Source organism: Primulina eburnea, chromosome 7, assembly GCF_022965805.1.
Source record: "Primulina eburnea isolate SZY01 chromosome 7, ASM2296580v1, whole genome shotgun sequence".
In the NCBI taxonomy this organism is placed as follows: Eukaryota; Viridiplantae; Streptophyta; class Magnoliopsida; order Lamiales; family Gesneriaceae; genus Primulina; species Primulina eburnea.
This window is the reverse complement of record NC_133107.1, coordinates 35,310,216-35,333,681: the sequence shown is the minus strand read 5'-3', so window position 1 is coordinate 35,333,681 and position 23,466 is coordinate 35,310,216. Positions and strand designations below refer to the sequence as shown.

Below are 23,466 nucleotides of genomic sequence, written 5' to 3'. Positions count from 1 at the left end.
AACATAAATTACTTAAATCAACGTTCGGGGTAGGATCCCCTTATTCTCATCAAATACGAAAGTGTAGCTACTAGAATTCATAGTGAAAAGGAGCAAAACAATGTTTAAACAATAAAGTCTAAATTAGAAATACTAGATTTGACGAAAAACGCGAAGAACGATGCTTGGAATCTCGATAAATTTCAACTCGCAAACATTTCTCCAAGCTTTTCTCCCCTTTTCTTTCCTACTTGGCTCTGAATAATGTCTGAATCCTCCAATTCGTCCAAAATTCCCTTTCCATCTCATCCCACAGAAATAAGGGAAGAAATCGGCCAAGAATCTTTCCAAAAATTCAAATGCGCTCGAGCGCATATAAGTTTCCCCCTGGGCGGATGTATTGCGCAAATCCTCTAATATTTTTTTCATCGACGGCGGATAGCTTGCGCAAATAATCTTTTTTTCCATAACTTGCAGGCGCCTGGGCACACACAATTATCCGCTCGGGCAGATAGCTTTCGCACTTCGACCACTTTTCTTTAGTTAATTCACAAATTGCCTGCATTTTCAACCACGAACCCTATGAGCAACCAGAAAACATAATATATGCCAAAATGTCACAAAATGCATGCAATCTAAACGATATGTGCAACATAATATGAAAAGTACGTAAAATCCACCTATATCACTAGCTCTAAGTCATGAGTCAGATAATTCTTCTCATGGACCTTCAGCTGTCTGGACACATAGGCTATCACTCGGTCCTGCTGCATCAGAACTGTGCCCAACCCAAGCTGAGATGCATCTGTATAGACCACAAACTCTCCCTGCCTTGAGGGCATTGCTAGCACTAGCGCTGTGGTCAAGGCCTGCTTCAGTCTGTCAAAACTCTCCTGACACTCAGGTCCCCAGATAAACTTGGCGTTCTTCTTCGTCAGGGCGATCATAGGCACCGCAATAGAAAAGAAGCCCTGGATAAACTTCCTGTAATAACCTGCCAATCCCAAGAAACTGCGGATCTTAGTCCCGCTCTTCGGAATTGGCCAATCCCTGACTGCCTCTACTTTGCTGGGGTCGACCTCTATGCCATCCTGAAATACAATGTGGCCCAAGAATGCCACTCTATCAAGCCAGAACTCACACTTGCTGAACTTGGCATATAGTCATCTATCTGTAGAGTCTGCACTACTATCCTCAGATGATGACTGTGCTTCTCACTGCTCTTCGAATAGATCAGAATATTGTCAATGAATACTATGACGAACTGATACAAGAATGCCTGAAACACGCGATTCGTGAGATCCATGAAGATCGCTAGCGCGTTTGTCAAACCGAAGAGCATCACTAAGAACTCATAGTGCCCGTAACGCGTCCGGAAAGCTGTCTTATGTACATCTGTCTCCCTCACCTTCAGCTAATGGTATCCGGATCGAAGGTCTATCTTGGAGAACACTGAGGCTCCCTGAAGCTGATCAAATAAATCCTCGATCCTCGACAGTGGATACTTATTCTTGACTGCGACCCTGTTCAGCTCTTTGTAGTCAATGCACAGTCGCATGTTGCAATCTTTCTTCTTAACAAAAAGAACTGGTGCGCCCCAGGGAGAAAAACTAGGGCGAATGAAACCCTTGTCTAACAGATCCTGAATCTGTTCCTTGAGCTCCTTCATCTCTGCAGGCGCTAAAAGGTAGGGTACCTTAGATATCGGCACTGTCCCCGGCATGAGCTCAATAGAGAAGTCCACCTTTCTGTCTGGTGGAATGCCTGCAACGTCGTCAGAGAACACACTGAAGAACTCACTGACTACATCCACATCCTCCAGTATCTGACTGACTGGCTCTGACACTGACACTGACACGTTGATGGCTAAGAACGCCTGGCAGCTTCTCCTGATAAGTTTTCTTGCACACATGCAGGAAATGACGTGCGGGAACTACTGATGTCTAGCTGCCTCAAAAACAAACGGTTTCCCACTGGGAGGTCTGACAGTCACTGACCTCTGGCGAAAATCTATGACTGTTCCATAAGAAGAGAGTCAGTCCCTGCCTAAGATGATATCAAACTCCGGTAGTGGTAGCACTATCAAATCTGCGTGCACCGTAGACTTCTGCAACCGGAGCTCCAATCTCTTCACTATCTGAGAAGTGATCATCTGGTCCCCGGATGGGATCGATACTCTGAAACCCAAATCCATCGCTGCAGGTATGATTCCTAGTTGCTTCACGAAAGATTCGGATATAAATGAGTGTAACCCTTGAATCTAGCAATGCATGCGTGACTACACCTGCAATATGTATCCTCCCTGCGACAAAACATACTATCAAATCTAATAGAGTTGAACTTAAGGGATTTATTATCGTTAATTAACCCAAAATCATCAAACAATCACTGAATTGACCCAATCGTTGTTCCTAAAAATTCGAAATTTAACCTCAGAAAATCAAAAATTGCAAATGGACCCCTTAAAGTTTGAAATTTCATTTTGGTCTTTAATTTACCCTTTATTGCAATTGGATCCCTAAAATTCTTAGATCAAACAATTTCCCAATACGTAGAACATGCATCCTAATTTCTTCTATGTTATCAATCCCAATAAGTAAATCATCAAGTAAGCATTAAACCCAAGCAACCATGCGAAAATTTAAATCTTAAAAAAATGGTTACTGGTAATCAGTGTGGAGTATGACACTGCCTCTTCCTCCTCGGCGTGCATCACCTAAGCCCGGCCAGTAGTGGGGCCCTTGTTCCTAGGGCAATCCGCTGCTTTATGGCCCTCCAGTCCGCATGCAAAGCACTTGAAGGTTCCTCACCTGCACTCGCCGAAATGGAACCTACTGCACTGAGGGCACGGCTGTCTATCATCTGGCTTATGCACCCCAGGCGCCCGAGGAGGTCTCTGCTGCTGCTGCAGCCTTCTAACCTATCCCTGGGGCCTCTGCTGCCCCTGCTGCCTCGGCGGTCCCGTAAACTGCTTCTTCTGTGGCTGAGAACTGGACTGGGCCTCATGCCGCTTCCGCTGCATCTCAAAGTCTATGTCTCGCAGTGCCTGCTTTGCCTGAAAAGCGCAGACAGTGGCCTCATCATAACCTGCCGGCCTCATCAGCATGACGTCCTGGCGGAGAGTAGGTCTCAGTCCATCCAGGAAATGACTCAGCTTCTGGCCGGCATCCCTTGCTATCATGGGCACAAAATGGCAGCCCCTGTCAAACTTGCGGATGCTATCCGCCACAGATAAATCTCTCTGTCGGAGGCTCATAAACTTCCTCATCAGGCGGCCCCTGACGTCAGCTGGGAAATACTTCCCGAAGAACATCTCTCTGAATCTGGCCCACATGAGAGTAGCCACATACACTGCATGTGCGGCTCTCTCCCACCGTAGGGACGCATCATCCCTCAGCATATAAATGGCGCACCTGGCCCGGTCACCATCCCTGGTCTGAAGGTAATCGAAGTGAAGCTCCAGCGATCTGATCCATCCTTCAGCTACGAATGCATCAGTGGTATCCCCCAACTACTTCGGGTTCAGTCTACGGAACTGCTCAAAAACATCCACCTGCGGTCTAGGAGCCTGCTGTACCTGCTCCAATAGTCTAGCCATACCTTCTAGAACTCGGGTAGCTGGGTCCCTTGTCGGTGGTGGTGGTGGAGGTCCTCTGCCTCCCTCAGGGATATCATTTTGTCTGTCCATCCTGGGCTCGCGTCTAGGAGGCATATCTGAATATAGTCCAATTTAAAACGTAACCTCTCATGCAATTAATCTAGTTTTTAGAACAATAAACCTTAAAGCGTAAATGCAGTCAAACATGTAAAATAACTCACGATGGCATGCAGGTGTTAACAGTAAATCATTTTAAATAATTAACACATAAAGCTTACAGACTTGAGGCTTGAAGACTGTGCGGCAGAAGCTGGTGGTGACACAACCCTATACAGGATCCTTGCTCTGATACCAACTGAAACGTCTACTCATTTTAAAAGTGCGGAATGTGAGCTTTATAAAAATAAAAAAAATAAAAAAATTATTTCCTTACTTTTAAAATGAGTAGACATTTCAGTTGGAATCAGAGCAAGGGTCCTATATAGGGTTGTGCCACCGCCAGCTTCTGCCGCTTAGTCTTCAAGCCTCAAGTCTGTAAGCTTTATGTGTTAAATGTTTAAAACGATTTACTGTTATTACCTGCATGCTATCATGAGCTACTGTACATGTTTGACTGCTTTTACGCTTTAAGGTTTATTGTTTTAAAAACTATATTAATTGAATGAGGGGTTACGTTTTAAATTGGACTTTATTCAGATATGCCTCCTAGACGCGAGCCCATGATGGACAGATAAGATGATATCCCTGAGGGTTGCAGAGGACCTCCACAACCACCACCGCCAGGGGACCTAGCTACACGAGTCGTAGAGGGTATGGCTAGACTATGGGAGCAGGTACAGCAGGTTCCTAGACTGCAGGTAGATGTTTTTGAGTAGTTCAGTAGGCTCGACCCGAAGGAGTTCGGGGGTACCACTGAGCCATTCGTAGCTGAGGGGTGGATCAGATCGCTGGAGCTTCATTTCGATTACTTTCAGATGAGGGATGGCGACCGGGCCAGGTGCTCCATTTATATGCTGAGGGATGATGCGTTCCTATGGTGGGAGGGAGCCGCACATGCAGTGGATGTGGCTACTCTCACGTGAGCCAGATTTAGATAGATGTTCTTTGGGAGGGATTTCCCAGCTGACGTCAGGGGCCGCCTGACGAGGGAGTTTATGAGCCTCCGGCAGAGAGATTTATCTGTGGCGGATAGCATCCGCAAGTTTGACAGGGGCTGCCATTTTGTGCCCATGATAGCAAGGGATGCCGGCCAGAAGCTGAGTCATTTCCTGGATGGACTGAGACCTACTCTCCGCCAGGACGTCATGCTGATGAGGCCGGCAGGTTATGATGAGGCCACTGCCTGCACTTTTCAGGCAGAGCAGGCACTCCGAGACATAGACTTTGAGATGCAAGCGGTATCAGGCCCAGTCCAGTTCTCAGCCACAAAAGAAGCAGTTTACGGGGCAGCAGGGGCATCAAAGGCCCTAGGGACAGGGTCGGAGGCCGCAGCAGCAGCAGAGACCTCCTTAGGCGCCTGAGCCAAATGATAGGCAGCCGGGCCCTCAATGCAACAAGTTCCATTTCGGTGCACGCAGATTTGATAGTGCTTTGCTAGATTCAAGGGCTACACTCATTTATATCCAAATCTTTCGTGAAGCAACTAGGAATCATACCTGCAGCGTTGGATTTGGGTTTCAGAGTATCAATCCCATCCGGGGACCAGATGTTCACTTCTAAGATAGTGAAGAGATTGGAGCTCCGGTTGCAGAAGTATGCGGTGCACGCAGATTTGATAGTGCTACCACTACCGGAGTTTGATATCATCTTGGGCATGAACTGGCTCTCTTCTGATAGAGCAGTCATAGATTTTCGCCAAAGGTCAGTGTCTGTCAGACCTCCCAGTGGAAAACCGTTTGTTTTTGAGGCAGCTAGACATCAGCAGTTCCCGCACGTCATTTCCTGCATGCGTGCTAGGAAACTTATCAGGAGAGGCTGGCAGGCCTTCTTAGCCAGCATCCTGTCAGTGTCAGAGCCAGTCAGTTAGAGGATGTAGGATGTGGATGTAGTCAGTGAGTTCTCTAGTGTGTTCCCTGACGATGTTGTAGGCATTCCACCAGACAGAGAGGTGGACTTCTCTATTGAGCTTATGCCGGGGACAGTGCCGATATCTAAGGTACCCTACCGTTTAGCGCCTACAGAGATGAAGGAGCCCAAGGATCAGATTCAGGATTTGCTAGACAAGGGTTTCATTCGCCCTAGTTTTACTCCTTGGGGCGCACCGATTGTTTTTGTTAAGAAGAAGGATGGCAGCATGCGACTGTGCATTGACCACAGAGACTGAACAGGGTCACAGTCAAGAATAAGTATCCGTTGCCGAGGATCGATGACTTATTTGATCAGCTTCAGGGAGCCTCAGTGTTCTCCAAGATAGATCTTAGATCCGGATACCATCAGCTGAAGGTGAGGGAGACAGATGTGCATAAGAAAGCTTTCTGGACGCGTTACGAGCACTATGAGTTCTTGGTGATGCCCTTCGGTTTGACGAACGCGCCAGCGATCTCTCATGAATCACGTGTTTCAGCCATTCTTGTATCAGTTCGTCATAGTCTTCATTGACGATATTATGATCTATTCGTAAAGGAGGGAGAAGCACAGTCATCATCTGAGGATAGTAGGGGTGGGCAACGGTCGGTTCGGTCCGGTTTTACTCTACAATGGTTCGGTTTTTCGGTTTTCGGTTTTGAATATCTTTAGTCCAAAACCGGACCATTTTATTACGGTTCGGTTTGGTTTTTTTGTAGTTCGGTTCGGTTTATACGGCCGGTTATATACAGTTAGCTAAAATTTGTTACGAAATAAAATTATACGTCACTTTATGTCTTTAAAATCTAAATCACAGTATTTTTCAAACATTTAATTTGTGGGACTTAATTTTTTATATAAAAAATTAAAGAAATATATACAGAAAAGAAAAGAAAACATCGACTGGTGAGTGGTGAGAAAGAAAAAAAACAATCGGATTGAAAACTGAGAGTTAATGATACTAAGTTCTTAAATATTAATAGGCCCATTATACATAAAAAGTCTTAAACTAAACAATAATATGACCCATTATACATAAAAACCTTATACTTAACAATAATATGGCCGGTTCGGTTTTTCGGTTTTTTCGGGGATGAAAACCGAACCGAAAAACCGAATTTCATAAATTTTAAAACCATAACCGACCGAAAAACCGATAAAACCGAACCATTTAAACCGAATTATTCGGTTCGGTCGGTTTTTTCGGTTTTTCGGGTTTTATGCCCACCCCTAGAGGATAGTATTGCAGACTCTACTGGATAGACGACTGTATGCCAAGTTCAGAAAGTGTGAGTTCTGGCTTGACAGAGATGGCATATAGGTCGACCCCAGCAAAGTAGAGGCATTTAGGGATTGGCCAGTTCCGAAGAGCGGGACTGAGATCCTGGTGTGCTGTCGTTGAGCCACCAAACTTGAATTCCTACTCTCTAAGTAAAATGAGTGTAATGGTGAGTAGGGTCGAATCCACAGGGAATGGGAGATGATTTCTTTCGAGCAAAATGCAATAAAAATGGGGGGATTTTGGGATATGAACAAAATAAAATATTAAAACTAAAATTAGAAAGCAATAAAAAAATAATAAATCTAAACGAAAATTAAATTACCACACTCTGATTCAAGGGAATTTCCACTATTCAATTATATCACTGTTCATCGGCTAACATATTATTTATTCATGCAATTACAAGCAATTAACCTTAGAATATAGGGATAACCACTAAAATTCTCGTGTTTTCCTAAATTTATTGACCGAACCCAGCATCCAGTCAAAACTTATTAATAATTAACTGGTCACGATAGTGTTCCATATTAATTAAAAATAGCATTTTCGTTTTGTGAAAACAGTTAATCCTAAAATCTAACAACTGAGATAGCTGCAATTGAGATCGAGTTTCGTTGATTTATTTAGATTAAATATGCTATGATAGCACAACAAACCTAATCTATCGCTACTCATGTACCAATCGTTCATGACAATTACGGATCACTGAATTCATAGATAGCAGTAGAAAATTATATATCGAATTAAATTGTCAGATTAACCGAGATACAACTTTCATATAAATAAATCATAAATCAACAAATACTTGAACAAAACACGAATATTAAATTAAAGTGCAAAAAGCCTCACAACGATAAATCAAAATAGTAAAAATATCCCTTGAATCAAAGATAAAACTTAGCCTAAAGGTGTGGAGAGAAGGTGAGAGAAAATCCTTGCGCCTTTCTTTTGCTCTTCACGTGAGTTGTTGGAGAAGGAGAATTCTCTTCCCCTTTTTTCTTTTCTTGCTCTGTGTGTGTGCTTATTGGTTATTGGAGAATTCCTTCTTCCCTCCTTTTACGTGTGTTAGGTAGGTTATCCCTTCCCTTTTTTTTTATTGTGAAAATCTTTTTCTCTTGTCAAAAATATCCCCCTTGCACGTGAATTGTTTATTTTGAAGATTGTGTTTGTTGAAAAAATCTTATCTTGCTGCCCCATAAAAAGAACTCTTATCTTTTATTTCTTCATTGATATAAAAATTCTTTATCTCATTAGGCAGCCGAAGAATCATCACAAGGCGTGGTCACGCCTTATGCAAAAACATCTTCTGAATTTTTCTGCTCCACGTCTTCCACTAAGATCATATCGGCAACTTTAATTGTGATATAAAATCACCATTTTTAACTCAGATTTATCGCAAGAGCAGAAAACTTCCTCCTACAATAAAATCACACAAAAATGTGTCAATTTAGCACGTTGAAAGTGGTAACAACGAGAGACATGGCAACAAAAAATCCAACTATTACGAGCCTATCAAAACTTCCACACCTAAACCATGCTTGTCCTCAAGCATAAAAGAGTTCAATTCATTATCTCAACTCATTATCCTCTTTCTGCTTCATTCACTTGTCCGCTAAATATTTTGTCATTCACCAAAGCAATTTAATTTTTAAGCACCTAATGTACCAACATCATGAACAATTGCTTCCATCCGAATGTGTAGAAATAAAAATGCGTAGGGTCTAAACACTCCTCACAGGATTCGCTCATTTCACTCGTAAGTGTCTAGGTATGTATCAAGGAGCTCTCATGTCAAAACACTGAAATTTTTTACCATAAGCTTGCAAATATATCATATCCTCTACCAAATGAATGAATTAAAGTGCACAAACAAAGGCTGCAAATGGGTTGTAGCGTGGCTAGAGGTCAGGTAGGAAACAAGGCACTATGTGTTTACGGAATTGAAGAAATCACACGCACTTTTCACAAAAAACAATTGCATCTAAATAATAACATCTTCAATCTTAACATCCAAGATCATTTTTTTCTTCGTTTTTCTTATTTTCCTTCTCACTCCCTTTTTTTCATTTTTTTTTCATTATAAATATTTTCTTTTTCTTTTTTTTCTTTTTTTCATAAGGAGTTTTTTTTTTCGAGACAACGATTTCGAGCATTAATCATTCGATCTCAACAATTTGCACTTTCTTGGCTCAATGTGATGGTAAATGCGAAAAGTTTGTACGATTCTTTAATTCAAGGTTCAAATAGAGGAATAACCAACAAAAGAGATTTATCATGGCTTGTAATGTGGTTATTTTCCAACAAATAGGTTCAGACTCGAACTTGGCTCACTAGGGGTAAATGAATCAGGGTAGGCTCAAAAAGAACGGCACTGATGATGCGAAAAAAAAGGTTTGAACCTAATGTCCTTTACTTTGTTTATGCACCTAATCCATCACAAGGTATCAACAAAGACATGTATAACAATGCAAGTTCTAGAAAAATCAACAATGTATGGCTAACACACAATCAAGAAAAAATTGGAGCATGATATGATGATTGCTAATAGGCTCAAAGCTCACAAAAAAAATGGTATGTGTGTTAGACCCCATACACTTGTCATTTCAACACATCATCAAGAGCAATTACCCATAAATGTAGCAGTAAGAATGCAAAATCAGTAGCACACAAAGAAAATATTATTTTTTTCTTCATAGACTCGCATCAGAGGCATTCAAGATTCAAATGATAGAGATAACGAATAAACACTAAATGTTGTATGGATCAAACAACTACACTCTACCATGTTGTTTTTTTTTATATATATTAAACATGCAAAAAATGAGAAAAATATAAATTGAAACGAGAAATAAGGCTATATATCACTCCCTGTATGTGGCAATGTCCTTGTAGATTAAAGTAATATACTTAGTCATAGGTTGTTAGTTTGTTACCTTATACTTAGGAACCTTTAGTTAGTTGTTATTTTGGATCCTATTTTCTAGCGTTTGTAACTCTATTTAAAGGTTTTTTACTGATTAATGAAATAAGCCATTTTTATTCTCTAAAACTACATGGTATCAGAGCCAGCAAACTAGGGTTTCTATCCTATGGCTGACAAAACAGATTCTGGAACCACATCTATCCCTACACCTGTTCAATCAAGTGTGACGTGGAACAACATCTATCCCTACACCTGTTCAATCAAGTGTGACGAGTGAGTCTGTTCATTCATCTATGCAAGTCACTGTGCATAAATCAAATGGTCAGAATTATCTTGAATGGTCCCAGTCAGTGAAACTTGCCATTGATGGTAGGGGAAAATTAGGTTATTTAAGAGGAGAAACCAAGGAGCCGGAGTCTAAAGATCCTGGCTACATATTATGGCGTTCAGAAAACTCCCTTGTTATGGCTTGGCTGCTCAATTCCATGGATACCTCAATTGCAAAGCCTCATCTATTTATGAAGTCCGCTCAGGAGGTATGGGACTCTGTCCGTGAAACTTACTCTGACTTGGAGAATTCCTCACAGATCTTCGAGTTGAAGACTCGACTGTGGCAATCCAAGCAAGGGAATCGTGACGTCACCAGCTACTATAATGAGATGGTGGCATGGTGGCAAGAACTAGATCAATATCATGTATGGGAGAGCCAAGCGGATTTTCTCCGACAGAACAAGCGTGAAGAGAATGATCGAATCTTCATGCTGCTCGCCGGGATTCATCGCAACCTAGATGATGTTAAGGGGAGAATTCTCGGCCGCCGTCCTCTTCCTTCCATAAGAGAGGTATTTTCTGAAGTTCGACTGGAGTAGAGTCGCAGAAAAATTATGAACAACAATGATCCTTCTGCAGCAGATCCCAGCTCCGATATGTCTAGGGTTTCTGGATCCGATATGTCTGCACTGTTTATCAAAAGAGGTGAAAAAGGGGCTGAGTCCAGTGGTGACAAAAAAAGGAAGCCGTGGTGTGACTTATGCAAAAAATTCTGGCATACTCGTGAAAGTTGCTGGAAAATACATGGGAAACCACCTGGTGGGAAGTCACCTCGTCCTGAGCGAGCCTTTCAAACCATGGCAGACCCTTCTCAAGAGCACTTTATCAACTCTGGGCAGTCTCCATTCACGAAGGAACAAATAGAGCAATTGTTGAATTTATTGCCGTTATCTCAAGATAAATCTTCCAGTACTTTTGTTCACAATGGTAACACTAAGCTCTTGTCATCCTTTGTTTGTTCCCAATCTAAGACCACCTGGATTATTGATTCAGGGGCCTCTGACCACATGACTAGTTGTTCTAGTTTTTTCTTCTCATATAAAACCCTGTGCAGGAAATCGCAAAGTTAGGATAGCAGATGGTTCTTTTTCTGCTATTGCTGGTATAGGCGATATAAAAATTTCTGATGTGCTAACCTTGTTTAATGTTCTGCATGTGCCTAAATTATCATATAATCTTGTCTCTATCAGTAAACTAACATCAACTCTTAATTGTTCTGCCATTTTTCTCTCCTCCCATTGTGAATTTCAGGATCTGGTCTCGGGAATGATGATTGGCAGTGCTAAGGAGTGTGATGGTCTTTACATTCTAGATGAGGGAATGTACTTGAATAAAGAGGCTCAAAAGAATTCTTGCCTGCAAATTGCTTCAGATTTCAGTATTGACGAGATTTATCTATGGCATTTTAGACTAGGTCATGCAAATTTCCATTATTTAAAACTGTTTCCTGCTTTATTTCGTCATAAAGATCCTTCTTCTTTTCAGTGTGAAATTTGTGTGTTATCCAAGCATCATCGCAGTACATATCCTCCACGGGTTTATACACCTTCAAAACCTTTTGCACTAGTACATAGTGATCTTTGGGGTCCTTCAAAAGTGTCTACTTGTCATGGAAAACGTTGGTTTATTACTCTAATCGATGATCACACTAGAGTTAGTTGGGTTTATTTACTCAAAGAAAAATCTGAAGTAGAAGTTGTTTTTCAAAAATTTTTATCATATGGTTCAAAATCAATTTAATACGAGTATACAGATTTTAAAAAGTGATAATGGTCGTGAATATTTTTCCCAAGTCTTAGGAAAATTTTGTGACGAAAAAGGAATTGTTCAACAAAGTTCTTGTAATGACACTCCTCAACAGAATGCCGTTGCCGAGAGGAAGAATAGACACCTTCTTGAGATAAGTCGTGCTTTACTTTTCTCTAATAAGGTTCCTAGATATTTGTGGGGAGAGGCGGTTTTGCATGCCACTTATCTAATGAATAGATTGCCATCTAAAATCCTAAAGTTTCAAACACCGATCACTTGTCTTCAAAATCTGTGTCCACAATCTCGTTTGTTTAATAATACTATGTCCTTGAAAATATTTGGATGCACTGTATTTATTAGGAATCCAATCAGGAATACTAGTAAACTTGACCCAAAAGCTCGAAAATGTGTGTTTGTTGGGATTGCTCCGAATCAAAAAGGGTACAAGTATTTTGACCCCACTTTTAAAAAAATGTTTGTCTCAATGGATGTTAAGTTCTTTGAAAATATTCCTTTTTTTAATCCTAATCTTCAGGGGGAGAACTTGGTTGAAGATTTTAATTTGAAAATCTAGGAATATCAAATAATAGGTTTAATCTTCATCACAACCTCAGGAACATTGCAAATAACAAAAGTTGTGATCCCTTATTAAATTTAGATTTTCTAAATTCTGATTCACAGAGAAAGTGAAAATATAAGGCAAACAGAAGAGATAAACGTGAAAGAAAATCTAAAGTTAGCTAACCAAAGTAAAACTTCCTCAAGTCTAGATCATATTGAATCTCAACAGCTACTGGAAGCAGAATGCGATGATCAGAATAGAAAACTATTTGGGCAAATATATGAAAGGAAGTTCCCTCATCGACAAATTGAAGCCGCTGCACCTTTGTCTTGCCAAGAATCTGAACCTGGACCGGAAAATGAAATTGGTAACTCTTCTGTCTCTTTTAACTCTGAGTTTGATCTACCAATAGCTCTTAGAAAAGAAAAAAGGTCTTTTGTTAAATATCCTATGTCTCAGTTTGTATCTAACTCAAAACTCTCATCTTCGTTTGCTGTTTTCACAACAAATGTCTCAAGTGTTCAGATTCCAAACAACATACAGGAAGCTCTAAATGTTCCAGAGTGGAGACAGGCTGTTCTTGAGGAGATGAATGCTCTTGAGAAAAATCAGACATGGAAACTTAAAGAACTTCCAAATAATACTCCCACAGTTGGCTGCAAATGGGTTTTCACACCAAAATTCAATGTCGACGGAACACTTGAAAGACACAAAGCTCGACTAGTAGCCAAGGGATTTACACAAACCTATGGCATTGACTACACGGAGACTTTTGCTCCGGTAGCCAAACTTAACACCGTTCGAATATTGGTATCTATTGCAGCAAATTTAGACTGGCCTTTACGATAGTTCGACGTAGAAAATGCATTCTTGAATGGTAGATTGGAGGAAGAAGTCTACATGCTTCCACCACCAGGTTTCGAAAACAAATTTGGAGCTAAAGTATGCAAATTGGACAAGGCGTTGTACGGACTCAAGCAGTCTCCGTGCGCGTGGTTTGAAAGATTCACGCAAGTGGTGAAGAAACAGGGCTATTCTCAAGCACAATCAGACCATACTTTGTTCACTCGCTACTCGAACAATGGACAGATTGCAATCTTGATTGTTTATGTAGATGATATACTTCTCACTGGAAGTGATTAAGAAGAATTGGAAGCAATGAAGAACAAACTCTCCAAAGAATTTGAGATCAAAGATCTAGGAGAAATGAAGTATTTTCTGGCTATGGAGGTTGCACGGTCTAAACAGGGAATTTTTGTTTCTCAACGGAAGTACATTATGGATCTCTTAAAGGACACAAGAATGAGTGATTGTCGTCCTATAGATACTCCTATAGATCCGAACAAGAAGCTTGGTAATGTCAACCAAGGCAACTTGGTGAATATTCAGCAATACCAGCGACTTGTTGGAAGACTTATATACCTCTCTCACACACGGCCTGATATTGCATTTGCTGTGAGCATGGTGAGTCAGTTTATGCACTGTCCTTATAAAGAACACCTTGAGGCTGTATATCGAATTTTGAGGTATTTAAAGAATAGTCCTGGTAAAGGTCTTTTTTTTCATAAAGGGAGATAATAGAAGCATCGAAGTCTTTATGGATGCAAATTGGGCTGGTTCAATCACAGACAGAAAGTCAACTTCGGGATATTGTACCTATGTATGGGGAAACTTGGTAACCTGGAGGAGTAAAAAACAAGATGTGGTTGCTCGGAGTAGTGCAGAGGCTGAATACAGAGCAATGGCTAATGGAATTTGTGAGATTCTATGGATAAAACAAGTTCTCAAGGAGCTGAAACTGGAAACCAATCTCCCTATTAAAGTTTTTTGCGACAACAAGGCTGCAATAAAAAGCATTGCACACAACCCAGTTCAACATGACAGGATCAAACATATAGAGGTTGATCGACATTTCATAAAGGAGAAGTCGGAAGCAGGAGTCATTTGTATTCCTTTCTTGAAGTCTGAAGATCAAACCGCAGACATCTTAACAAAGGGTTTATTCAAACCTATATTTGATTTTCTTGTAAACAAGTTGGGCATGTATGATATTTATGAACCAACTTGAGGGGGAGTGTAGATTAAAGAAATATACGTAGTCATAGGTTGTTAGTTTGTTACCTTATACTTAAGAACCTTTAGTTAGTTGTTATTTTGGATCTTATTTTCTAGCGTTTGCAACTCTATTTAAAGGTTTTTCCTGATTAATGAAATAAGCCATTTTTATTCTCTAAAACTACAGTCCTCAATGACACAAAAAGTAGATGCACAACACATACAGTAAAAGTAAGCAAGGGACGTTAAAGAACTCCCCTGAAAATTGTTGGGCATCATAGAACAAGGCTTCCTATTGCTGTGGCGGAGTGGTACCGATGTTGATGATGGAAGCTGCTGAGAGAAGATGTGAAAGGGGTGAAAACGAATAGGCTTAGATAAAAAAACGTAAATTATTTATTTATTTATTTATTTTTTTTTTCAGAAGATGTTTTCTCACAAGGCGTGGTCACGCCTTGTTAGAAAACATCTACTGTGTTAAGGGCAATTTTTTTGGGTGCAGAAGTGATATTCTTATAAGGCGTGGTCATGCCTTGTTAGAAGACATCTTCTGCACAAAGGTAATAAAATTTGTACTATGTGAAAAAATAAAAATAAAAGAAATTTAAAATAATAAGAACAAGAAATTTGGGTTGCTTCCCAAAAGCGCTTGATTTTTAGTAGTCAGCTTGACCCTCAAAAGCACTCATTCAAAGAGCGGCTGACGCCCAAAGTACGTGTCATATGACACCATAAATGGGTCTTGATTCCATGTGCCCTCAAGTTTGGCTTGATAATACAATGTAAGCTCGTCTCCTCAACAAAACGTGACTTTAAATAATCGGCATGAGATGAAAATATCATCGTTGGCTTTTGAAGAACAAAATCTGTTGAAATCGACAATGGAGAAAGACAAGGATCTCCAAGATGTATGTATGATAATATTATCGACGAGCTCAAATCGATAGTCTCATAAACTTGTTCATCTCTCAACTTCATTGGTGTCTCATCTTCGTTTGATATTCCTTCCGAAACTTCTTCAGACTGAGGCTCAACAGTTTCCTCATTCAATTCCACGCGTTTGTTTACCATATCATTCAATCGACTTATGATTATTTCAAGACTATATCCCTCATCTTCTTGATGCTCGAAAGGTTGGTCTGTAAAATCAAATTGGCTAATTCCTTGAGTGTATTGGTGGCTCCAACTCTGCAGCGAAGGATACCAATATTGATGGTAGTCAAAGTCGGCCATATCATTTATCAAATATATCACACCGTCTTTCTGTCGACTAAGTAGTGGACTACCAGTTGTCAGTGCCCCATTAAATACCCAACTTCGTGTAACTGCATTCAAACCTTTAAGGAAAAGTCGAAGACGAACATAGTTAGAAAAATCATGATTCCTGAATGTTGTTACTAAATTATTGAATCTCTCCTATGCTGCATAGAATGGCTCTTCGGTTTGTTGGGCAAAACTTGTGAATACTTGTCGATGAAACATCTCGAAGTATTCCATAACATAAAATTCTCCAATTCTTCTTTTCTTGATGAATCACCTATACAAGAAGAATGAGACATAAAAAAAAATAATAGCAAAACTCCAAAAATACTAACCTTGCACCGTTCCCCGGCAATGGCGCCAAAATTTGGTGTGCTGTCGTTCAGCCACCAAACTTAAATTCCTACTCTCTAAGTAAAATGAGTGTAATGGTGAGTAGGGTCGAATCTACAGGGAACGGCGGATGGGATGATTTCTTTCGAGCAAAATGCAATAAAAATGGGGGGATTTTGGGATATGAACAAAATTAAATATTAAAACTAAAATTAGAAAGCAATAAAAAATAATAAATCTAAACGAGAATTAAATTACCACACTTTGATTCAAGGGGATTTCCACTATTCAATTATATCACTGTTCCTCGGCTAACATATTATTTATTCATGCAATTACAAGCAATTAACCTTAGAATTATAGGGATAGCCACTAAAATTCTTGTGTTTTCCTAAATTAATTGACCGAACCCAACATCCAGTCAACTTATTAATAATTAACTGGGCGCGATAGCGTTCCATATTAATTAAAAGTAGCATTTTCGTTTTGTGAAAACAGTTAATCCTAAAATCTAACAACCGAGTTACCTGCAATTGATAGATCGAGTTTCGTTGATTTATTTAGATTAAATATGCTATGATAGCACAACACACCTAATCTATCGCTACTCATGTACCAATCGTTCATGACAATTACGGATCACTAAATTCATAGATAGCAGTAGAAAATTATATATCGAATTAAATCGTCACATTAACCGAGATACAACTTTCATATAAATAAATCATAAATCAACAAATACTTGAACAAAACACGAATATTAAATTAAAGTGCAAAAAACCTCACAGCGATAAATCGAAATAATGAAAATATCCCTTGAATCAAAGATAAAACTTAGCCTAAAGGTATGGAGAGAAGGTGAGAGAAAATCCTTGCGCCTTTCTTTTGCTCTTAACGTGAGTTGTTGGAGAAGGAGAATTCTCTTCCCTTTTTTTCTTTCCTTGCTGTGGTGTGTGCTTATTGGTTATTGGAGAATTCCTTCTTCCCTCCTTTTACGCTCCCTTTCTTTTTTTTTATTGTGAAAATCTTCTTCTCTTGTCAAAAATATCCCCCTTGCACGTGAATTGTTTATTTTGAAGATTGTGTTTGTTGAAAAATCTTATCTTGCCGCCTCCATAATATCTTCCAAGAATATAGAGTTTTTTTTATGGAAAAAACTATCTTTTATTTCTTCCTTGATATAAAAATTCCTTATCTCATTAGGCAGCCGAAGAATCATCACAAGGCGTGGTCACGCCTTATGCAGAAACATTTTCTGAATTTTTCTGCTCCACGTCTTCCACTAAGATCATATCGGCAAGTTTAATTGCGATATAAAATCACTTTTTTTAACCCAGATTTATCGCAAGAGCAGAAAACTTCCTCCTACAATAAAATCAAACAAAAATGTGTCAATTTAGCACGTTGAAAGTGGTAACAATGAGCGACATGACAACAAAAAATGCAACTATTATGAACCTATTAGATCCGCAGTTTCTTAGGATTGGCAGGTTATTACAGGAAGTTTATCTAGAGATTCTTTTCTATTGCGGTGCCTATGATCGCCCTGACGAAGAAGTACGCCAAGTTTATCTGGGGACCTGAGTGTCAGGAGAGTTTTGACAAACTGAAGCAGGCCTTGACCACAGCGCCAGTGCTAGCAATGCCATCAGGGCAGGGAGAGTTTGTGGTCTTTACAGATGCATCTCAGCTTGGGTTGGGCGCAGTTCTGATGCAGCAGGACAAAGTGATAGCCTATGCGTCCAGACAGCTGAAGTTCCATGAGAAGAATTATCTGACTTATGTCCTAGAGCTAGGAGCAGTGGTATTTGTCCTGAAGATCTGGAGACACTATCTGTATGCGGAGAAGTGCAGGATTTTCACAGATCATAAGAGCCTGAAGTACTTCTTCACACAGAAGGAACTGAACATGCGACAGAGGAGATGGCTTGAGCTGGTGAAGGACTATGATTGTGACATTAGCTACCATCCAGGTAAGGCTAATGTAGTTGGAGAAGCTGAGTAGGAAGCACGCAGTGTTTTCCCTACAGGCTGAGATTCAGAGATTTGAGTTTGCAGTTTATGCCAGGGGCGAGGCCCCGAATCTTGCTACTCTGACGGTACAGCCAACTCTGAGAGACATAATCCGAGCAGGGCAGACTTCTGACGAGGAGTTACAAAAGTGGAGACAGAGGGACGAGGCTAAGGGCCAGACACTGTATATAGTTGTGGACGACATAGTCAGATATAGCGACCGCCTATGGGTTCCTGACAGTTATTCTCTTCGAGCAGATATCTTGAGTGAGGCCCACAACACCCAGTACTCCATCTATTCAGGGAGTACGAAGATTTATAAGGATCTACAGACTCTGTATTGGTGGCCGGACATGAAGCGAGATATTCTGCGATTCGTCTCCGAGTGTTTGACTTGTCAGCAAGTTAAGGTAGAGCATCAGAGACCAGCAGGGAAGCTGAGACCACTCCGTATTCCCGAGTGGGAATGGGAGAATTTTACTATGGACTTCGTGACGGGACATCCGAGGACTACTGGGGGATACAACGCCATATGGGTGATTGTTGATCGGCTCACGAAATCAGCTCATTTCCTACCGATCATGAATACATTCACCATGACTCAGTATGTAGAGCTGTACATCAGAGAGATAGTCAGACTGCACGGGATTGCAGTGTCCATCGTTTCAGACAGGGATCCGAGATTCACGTCTGCATTTTGGAAGAGTCTCCATTAGGCGTTGGGTACGAAGCTATCGTTCAGTACTGCCTTTCATCCTCAGAAAGACGCTCAGCCAGAGAGAGTGATTCAGATTCTGGAAGACCTACTCCGAGCTTGGATTATCGACTTCCAGGGCAGCTGGGAGCCGAAGTTACCTCTTGTGAAGTTCAAATACAACAACATTTATCAGACATCGATAGGTATGGCTCCATACGAAGCATTGTACGGGAAGAAGTGTAGCTCATCGGTTTATTGGGATGAGGTAGGGGAGTGAGCAGAGTTGGTATCAGAGCCGACTTCTCCTAGTACGGTGTGGTTCGGGGACGAACCAAGCGGAAGCTGTGGACATGTGAGGCCCGGGGCAGAAGAGGGCGGGGGGTGATCGCATGTGCCGCGAAGTTGCACGGACAATGAGCGGCTCCTGGCTGGCTTCTAGGCGGAGGGAACATGGATGAACCGATCTTACATCGGAAGGAGAGAAATTCCGAAATTGTTCAGGTATGTGACTGTGCAGTTGAAGAGGATTTAAAAGATTTGATTGGTACTACTCATATCAAGAAGGTGTATCTTCTTTTCGGTAGCTCATCACATAAGAACGTCAAAGTTAAGCGTGCTTGACTTGGGGCAATTCTGGGATGGGTGACCTCCTGGGAAGCTTCTTAGGGTGCGTGTGAGTGAGGACATAAGCGCGCTGAAAAGACCCGTCTTGATACAGTGAGGAAAGTCGCCGAATTTGGGACGTTACAGTTGTTCTGATCAGTCTCAAGTAATTCCGCTAATGAACAAAATTGCTGTAACCAAAAGAAATATCCCAGCCCTTGGATAATGAAATTCCATCTGGTAGCTCTCTTACAAAATTAGGATGGGCAAGCATTGAGTGGTTGCTTGTGTACCCTTCCTGTTTACCCTTCTCCTCCAAATGACAATAGGTTGATGGATTTTGATGTTTGTTGACATATTTTCCTTTGGTCTATCAGGTTGATCACAATCTCGTGGCAACTGAGGATGTATTTTTTGGCTTTCGATTCCCCAAGTTGTTTAGCACCTCTCTCTTAGATATCGAAATTTGATGCGCGACTTAGTTTTTACATCAGATCTCTTTTTCGTTTGTACTCAGATGCTTTATTGGGTCACATTCACTTGCTTTACATGTTATCTTTCTAGCTGCCATAATCTGATTCAGAGATAGGAAACTTCTATCTAAATTTGAAATATGCTGAAACAGGTTGATGGCAAAAAGAACAAGGTTTACGGGCAGAATCTTTGTTATTTTGCTAAGTTATTTCTGGATCATAAGACCCTGTACTATGACGTGGATCTGTTTCTTTTCTATTTGCTATGTGAATGTGATGATCGAGGATGCCACATGGTCGGCTACTTCTCCAAGGTATTTGTATCATTGTTGTCCTTGCCTTCTGTTATTAATTAGGACCAATTTATGATTTTTTTGTGGAAATGAAGGTTGTCCACATAAATGTTCACTTTCTCAACGCAGAGTGGTAAAATCATGTAATCTTCTTGTCACATGTAATCTATCATAATTGGATTCTCAACTACTTCATTGCCATGACTTGTTTAGTATTCCTTGTCTTTGATCAGTATGCATGCCATTTTTACATTGATGAATAAGAAATAGGATTTAAATTTGACTCTATTAAGCTTTATCTTATAACCATCTGATATGATTTTGTCTACTTGTTAAATTTTACGAAAGGAGAACCAAGTCACGTGTGGAATAATTTATGTGGATGCGTTGCTATTGCATGGGCTGAAGGTCTTGCATTTTATGAAAATATTACAAAATTGTAGGTTTCTGACTTTTCTTTCTTTGTATGTGAAGGAGAAGCATTCCGAGGAATCCTACAACTTGGCCTGCATTCTTACTCTTCCTCCTTATCAGAGAAAAGGCTATGGAAAATTTCTTATTGCATTTTGTAAGCTCAGCATCTGCCTCGCTTTTGTCAAGGACATACCTTAAATTTCTATTGTTGATGCTATGGATCAAAGTCATGTAGTTCTCTGTCGGTGGTCTTTTTTTTTTTTTTTGGGGGGGGGGGGGGGTGCGGGTGGAAAATTTCTGATTGCATTTTGTAAGCTCAGCATCTGCCTCGCTTTTGTCAAGGACATACCTTCAATTTCTATTGTTGATGCTATGGATCAAAGTCATGTAGTTTTCTCTCTCTCGGTGGTATTTTTTGGGTGTGGAAAATTTCTGATTGCATTTTGTAAGCTCAGCATCTGCCCCGCTTTTGTCAAGGGCATACTTTCAATTTCTATTGTTGATGCTATGGATCAAAGTCATGTAGTTTTCTCTCTCTCGGTGGTGTTTTTGTGTGTGTGTGTGGGGGGGTTTCGCTTGGGTAGAATGGTTTGTTTTAGGAATGTGATGGTGTTTTAGATCTCAAGATTGAAAGAATAAAATCATTTCATCCTCTTCTCGTAACTTATCTATTATCTAATTTTTTACAGAAGGTGTTTATTTTTTTCTTCTCCATTTTGTAGCATATGAGCTTTCAAAGAAGGAAAATAAAGTCGGAACACCAGAAAGACCTCTTTCAGACCTGGGACTATTGAGTTATCGAGGGTACTGGACACACGTTCTCCTAGATATACTGAAAAAACACAAAGGAAATATCTCCATTAAGGTTTGCATTGAATTGCTTGTTTAAAATTCAACCATTGTCTTCGAGCAGAAGCATGGATAGCTCATCTCCATTTACATGCAACTGATTATCTGCGGTGAAAGAGTTTTTGAAGTAGTTCTTTTAGTTTAGTCTACTTAGTAGAGTTTGAAATGAGACACAAAAATGAACTTGAAAGTTTCTACCATCATAGTTTGTGCGTGCATGATTGGGAGACAGTCGATCAATTTTCGGACTCTGTATATGTAACAGTAAAAAACGTGAAGCATTAAGAGGGGAAAAGGGAAATAAAACAATAAATAGTGAATAAAGAAATAATCAGGAAATATCATTCGAATATTTTATCGCAGCAATCATTGAGGTTGTTACTTGTTTGGGTACCGGGTGAAAAACGGCTAACATGTGTTGGCCTTATCTTCTCTTTTGAATGTGCTACATTTCTCTACTTGATTTCTTGTTAATCGCCTTCTCCAGGAGCTCAGTGATATGACGGCTATCAAGGCCGAGGATATATTGTCTACATTTCAGAACTTAGAGTTAATTCAATACCGGAAGGGACAACACGTTATATGTGCGGATCCTAAGGTCTTAGACCGACACCTTAAGGCTGCAGGACGTGGCGGTCTTGACGTTGACGTATGTAAATTAATATGGACGCCTTATAAAGAGCAGAGCTGAATTTTAGTGTGGTCTCAGGTTCTTCTCTTTCTTGCCACCTTTTCTTGGACTTGTGTTCGGCAATTTTCTGTTCTGTATATAATAGTGTTTGCAGCATGTAACTTAGGACACTAATCGCCACTCGTGTCTGAGATGTTTCTTACGATTATATGGTTCGGATATTCTACATCTTACTTTCTTAATAAGAAATTCTCTAGTCAATTTTTGTTTTATAATTTTATCTGAATACTTTCATGCATCAAGATTTTCCCATGTTTTCGAATTTGAAATTGACGTGAAATATTGATAATAAATTTTGAAAATCAAAGAGATGACCTTACCTTTTCGTTAAATTTATGTATCCGACTCGAACAAAAGAAATGCCAATAAAAATGTTAATTTTAATATAACCTCTAAATGCTTACATAAAAATGACTTAATAACAAGAAATATTGTCGCAAAAGATAATTTACACACGTACAATTGCCATGAAACCTGTTTTTTTTTCCCCTATTAAAAAAAAGCACACATATACACGCTATCCGTGGCGCAAAACCAATATCAAGTCAATTCCAAATTTTTAAAAAATCAAAATTAGAAATATAAGACTGAAATTTAAAACATACCAAAATCCCAAAAGCTCAAAGTTTTTCCTTAAAAAATTATTAACTAGCCCTAAATTATGATGCACCATGTGCATGAACTGTATTTTCCAATATCACAACTCTTAAAGTAAATGTCCAGCGAGCCAACTTGTAGCTTATATTTTATTGACTCTATTGTATAATGATCATTATTTTAATAATATTTTACGATTTTGTTATGACATTATACTTTATCTGTTTATCATGCAAGCTGCGTAGATAAAGTCTTTCAATATACAATAGGTACCACGAGTTCTGCCTCTTAACGTAAGATAATGAAACTCATTAGGAAGTGTTCCGTATATTCTAAAATGTTCTTAGTGAAATCAGTCGCCTAAAATAAGGATAAAGGTCGCTTGAGTTCGAGACTAGCATCTGTGCGTAAACGTCGTGTTTCATCGGCAAGGGTATGGAGATGTTCATTCATACAGATGGATGATCATAAAATGATGCACTGAACAACCTTTCCTCGGACAGTCCAAGTGGTTCTCACTTATTGAGTTGAATAGTCTGTGGTTATGGTTGTACATCATTAGTCCTTTGACCCGAGATAATATAAAGGCTATATGCACTAGCATGAACCTTGATCCATTTACCGACTCCATTGAGAGTCACCAAGTGGCGAGGTTGGGTGTAGTTTCGAAATACGTAGGAGCAAATGCATTGTAGTCAGGG

General features: G+C 40.0%; 1 protein-coding gene across 1 annotated transcript in view; it reads left to right on the top strand.

The window, feature by feature from the left end:
- Positions 1–22,353, top strand: part of LOC140837479 (histone acetyltransferase of the MYST family 1-like) — a 36,246-nt gene extending 13,893 nt beyond the window's left edge. The window contains 4 exon segments of the mRNA XM_073203649.1: positions 20,074–20,235; positions 20,689–20,782; positions 21,351–21,493; positions 21,965–22,353. Of these exon segments, the coding sequence (XP_073059750.1) occupies positions 20,074–20,235; positions 20,689–20,782; positions 21,351–21,493; positions 21,965–22,168 (603 nt within the window). The 3' untranslated portion in view covers positions 22,169–22,353.
- Positions 22,354–23,466: the final 1,113 nt, after the last annotated feature.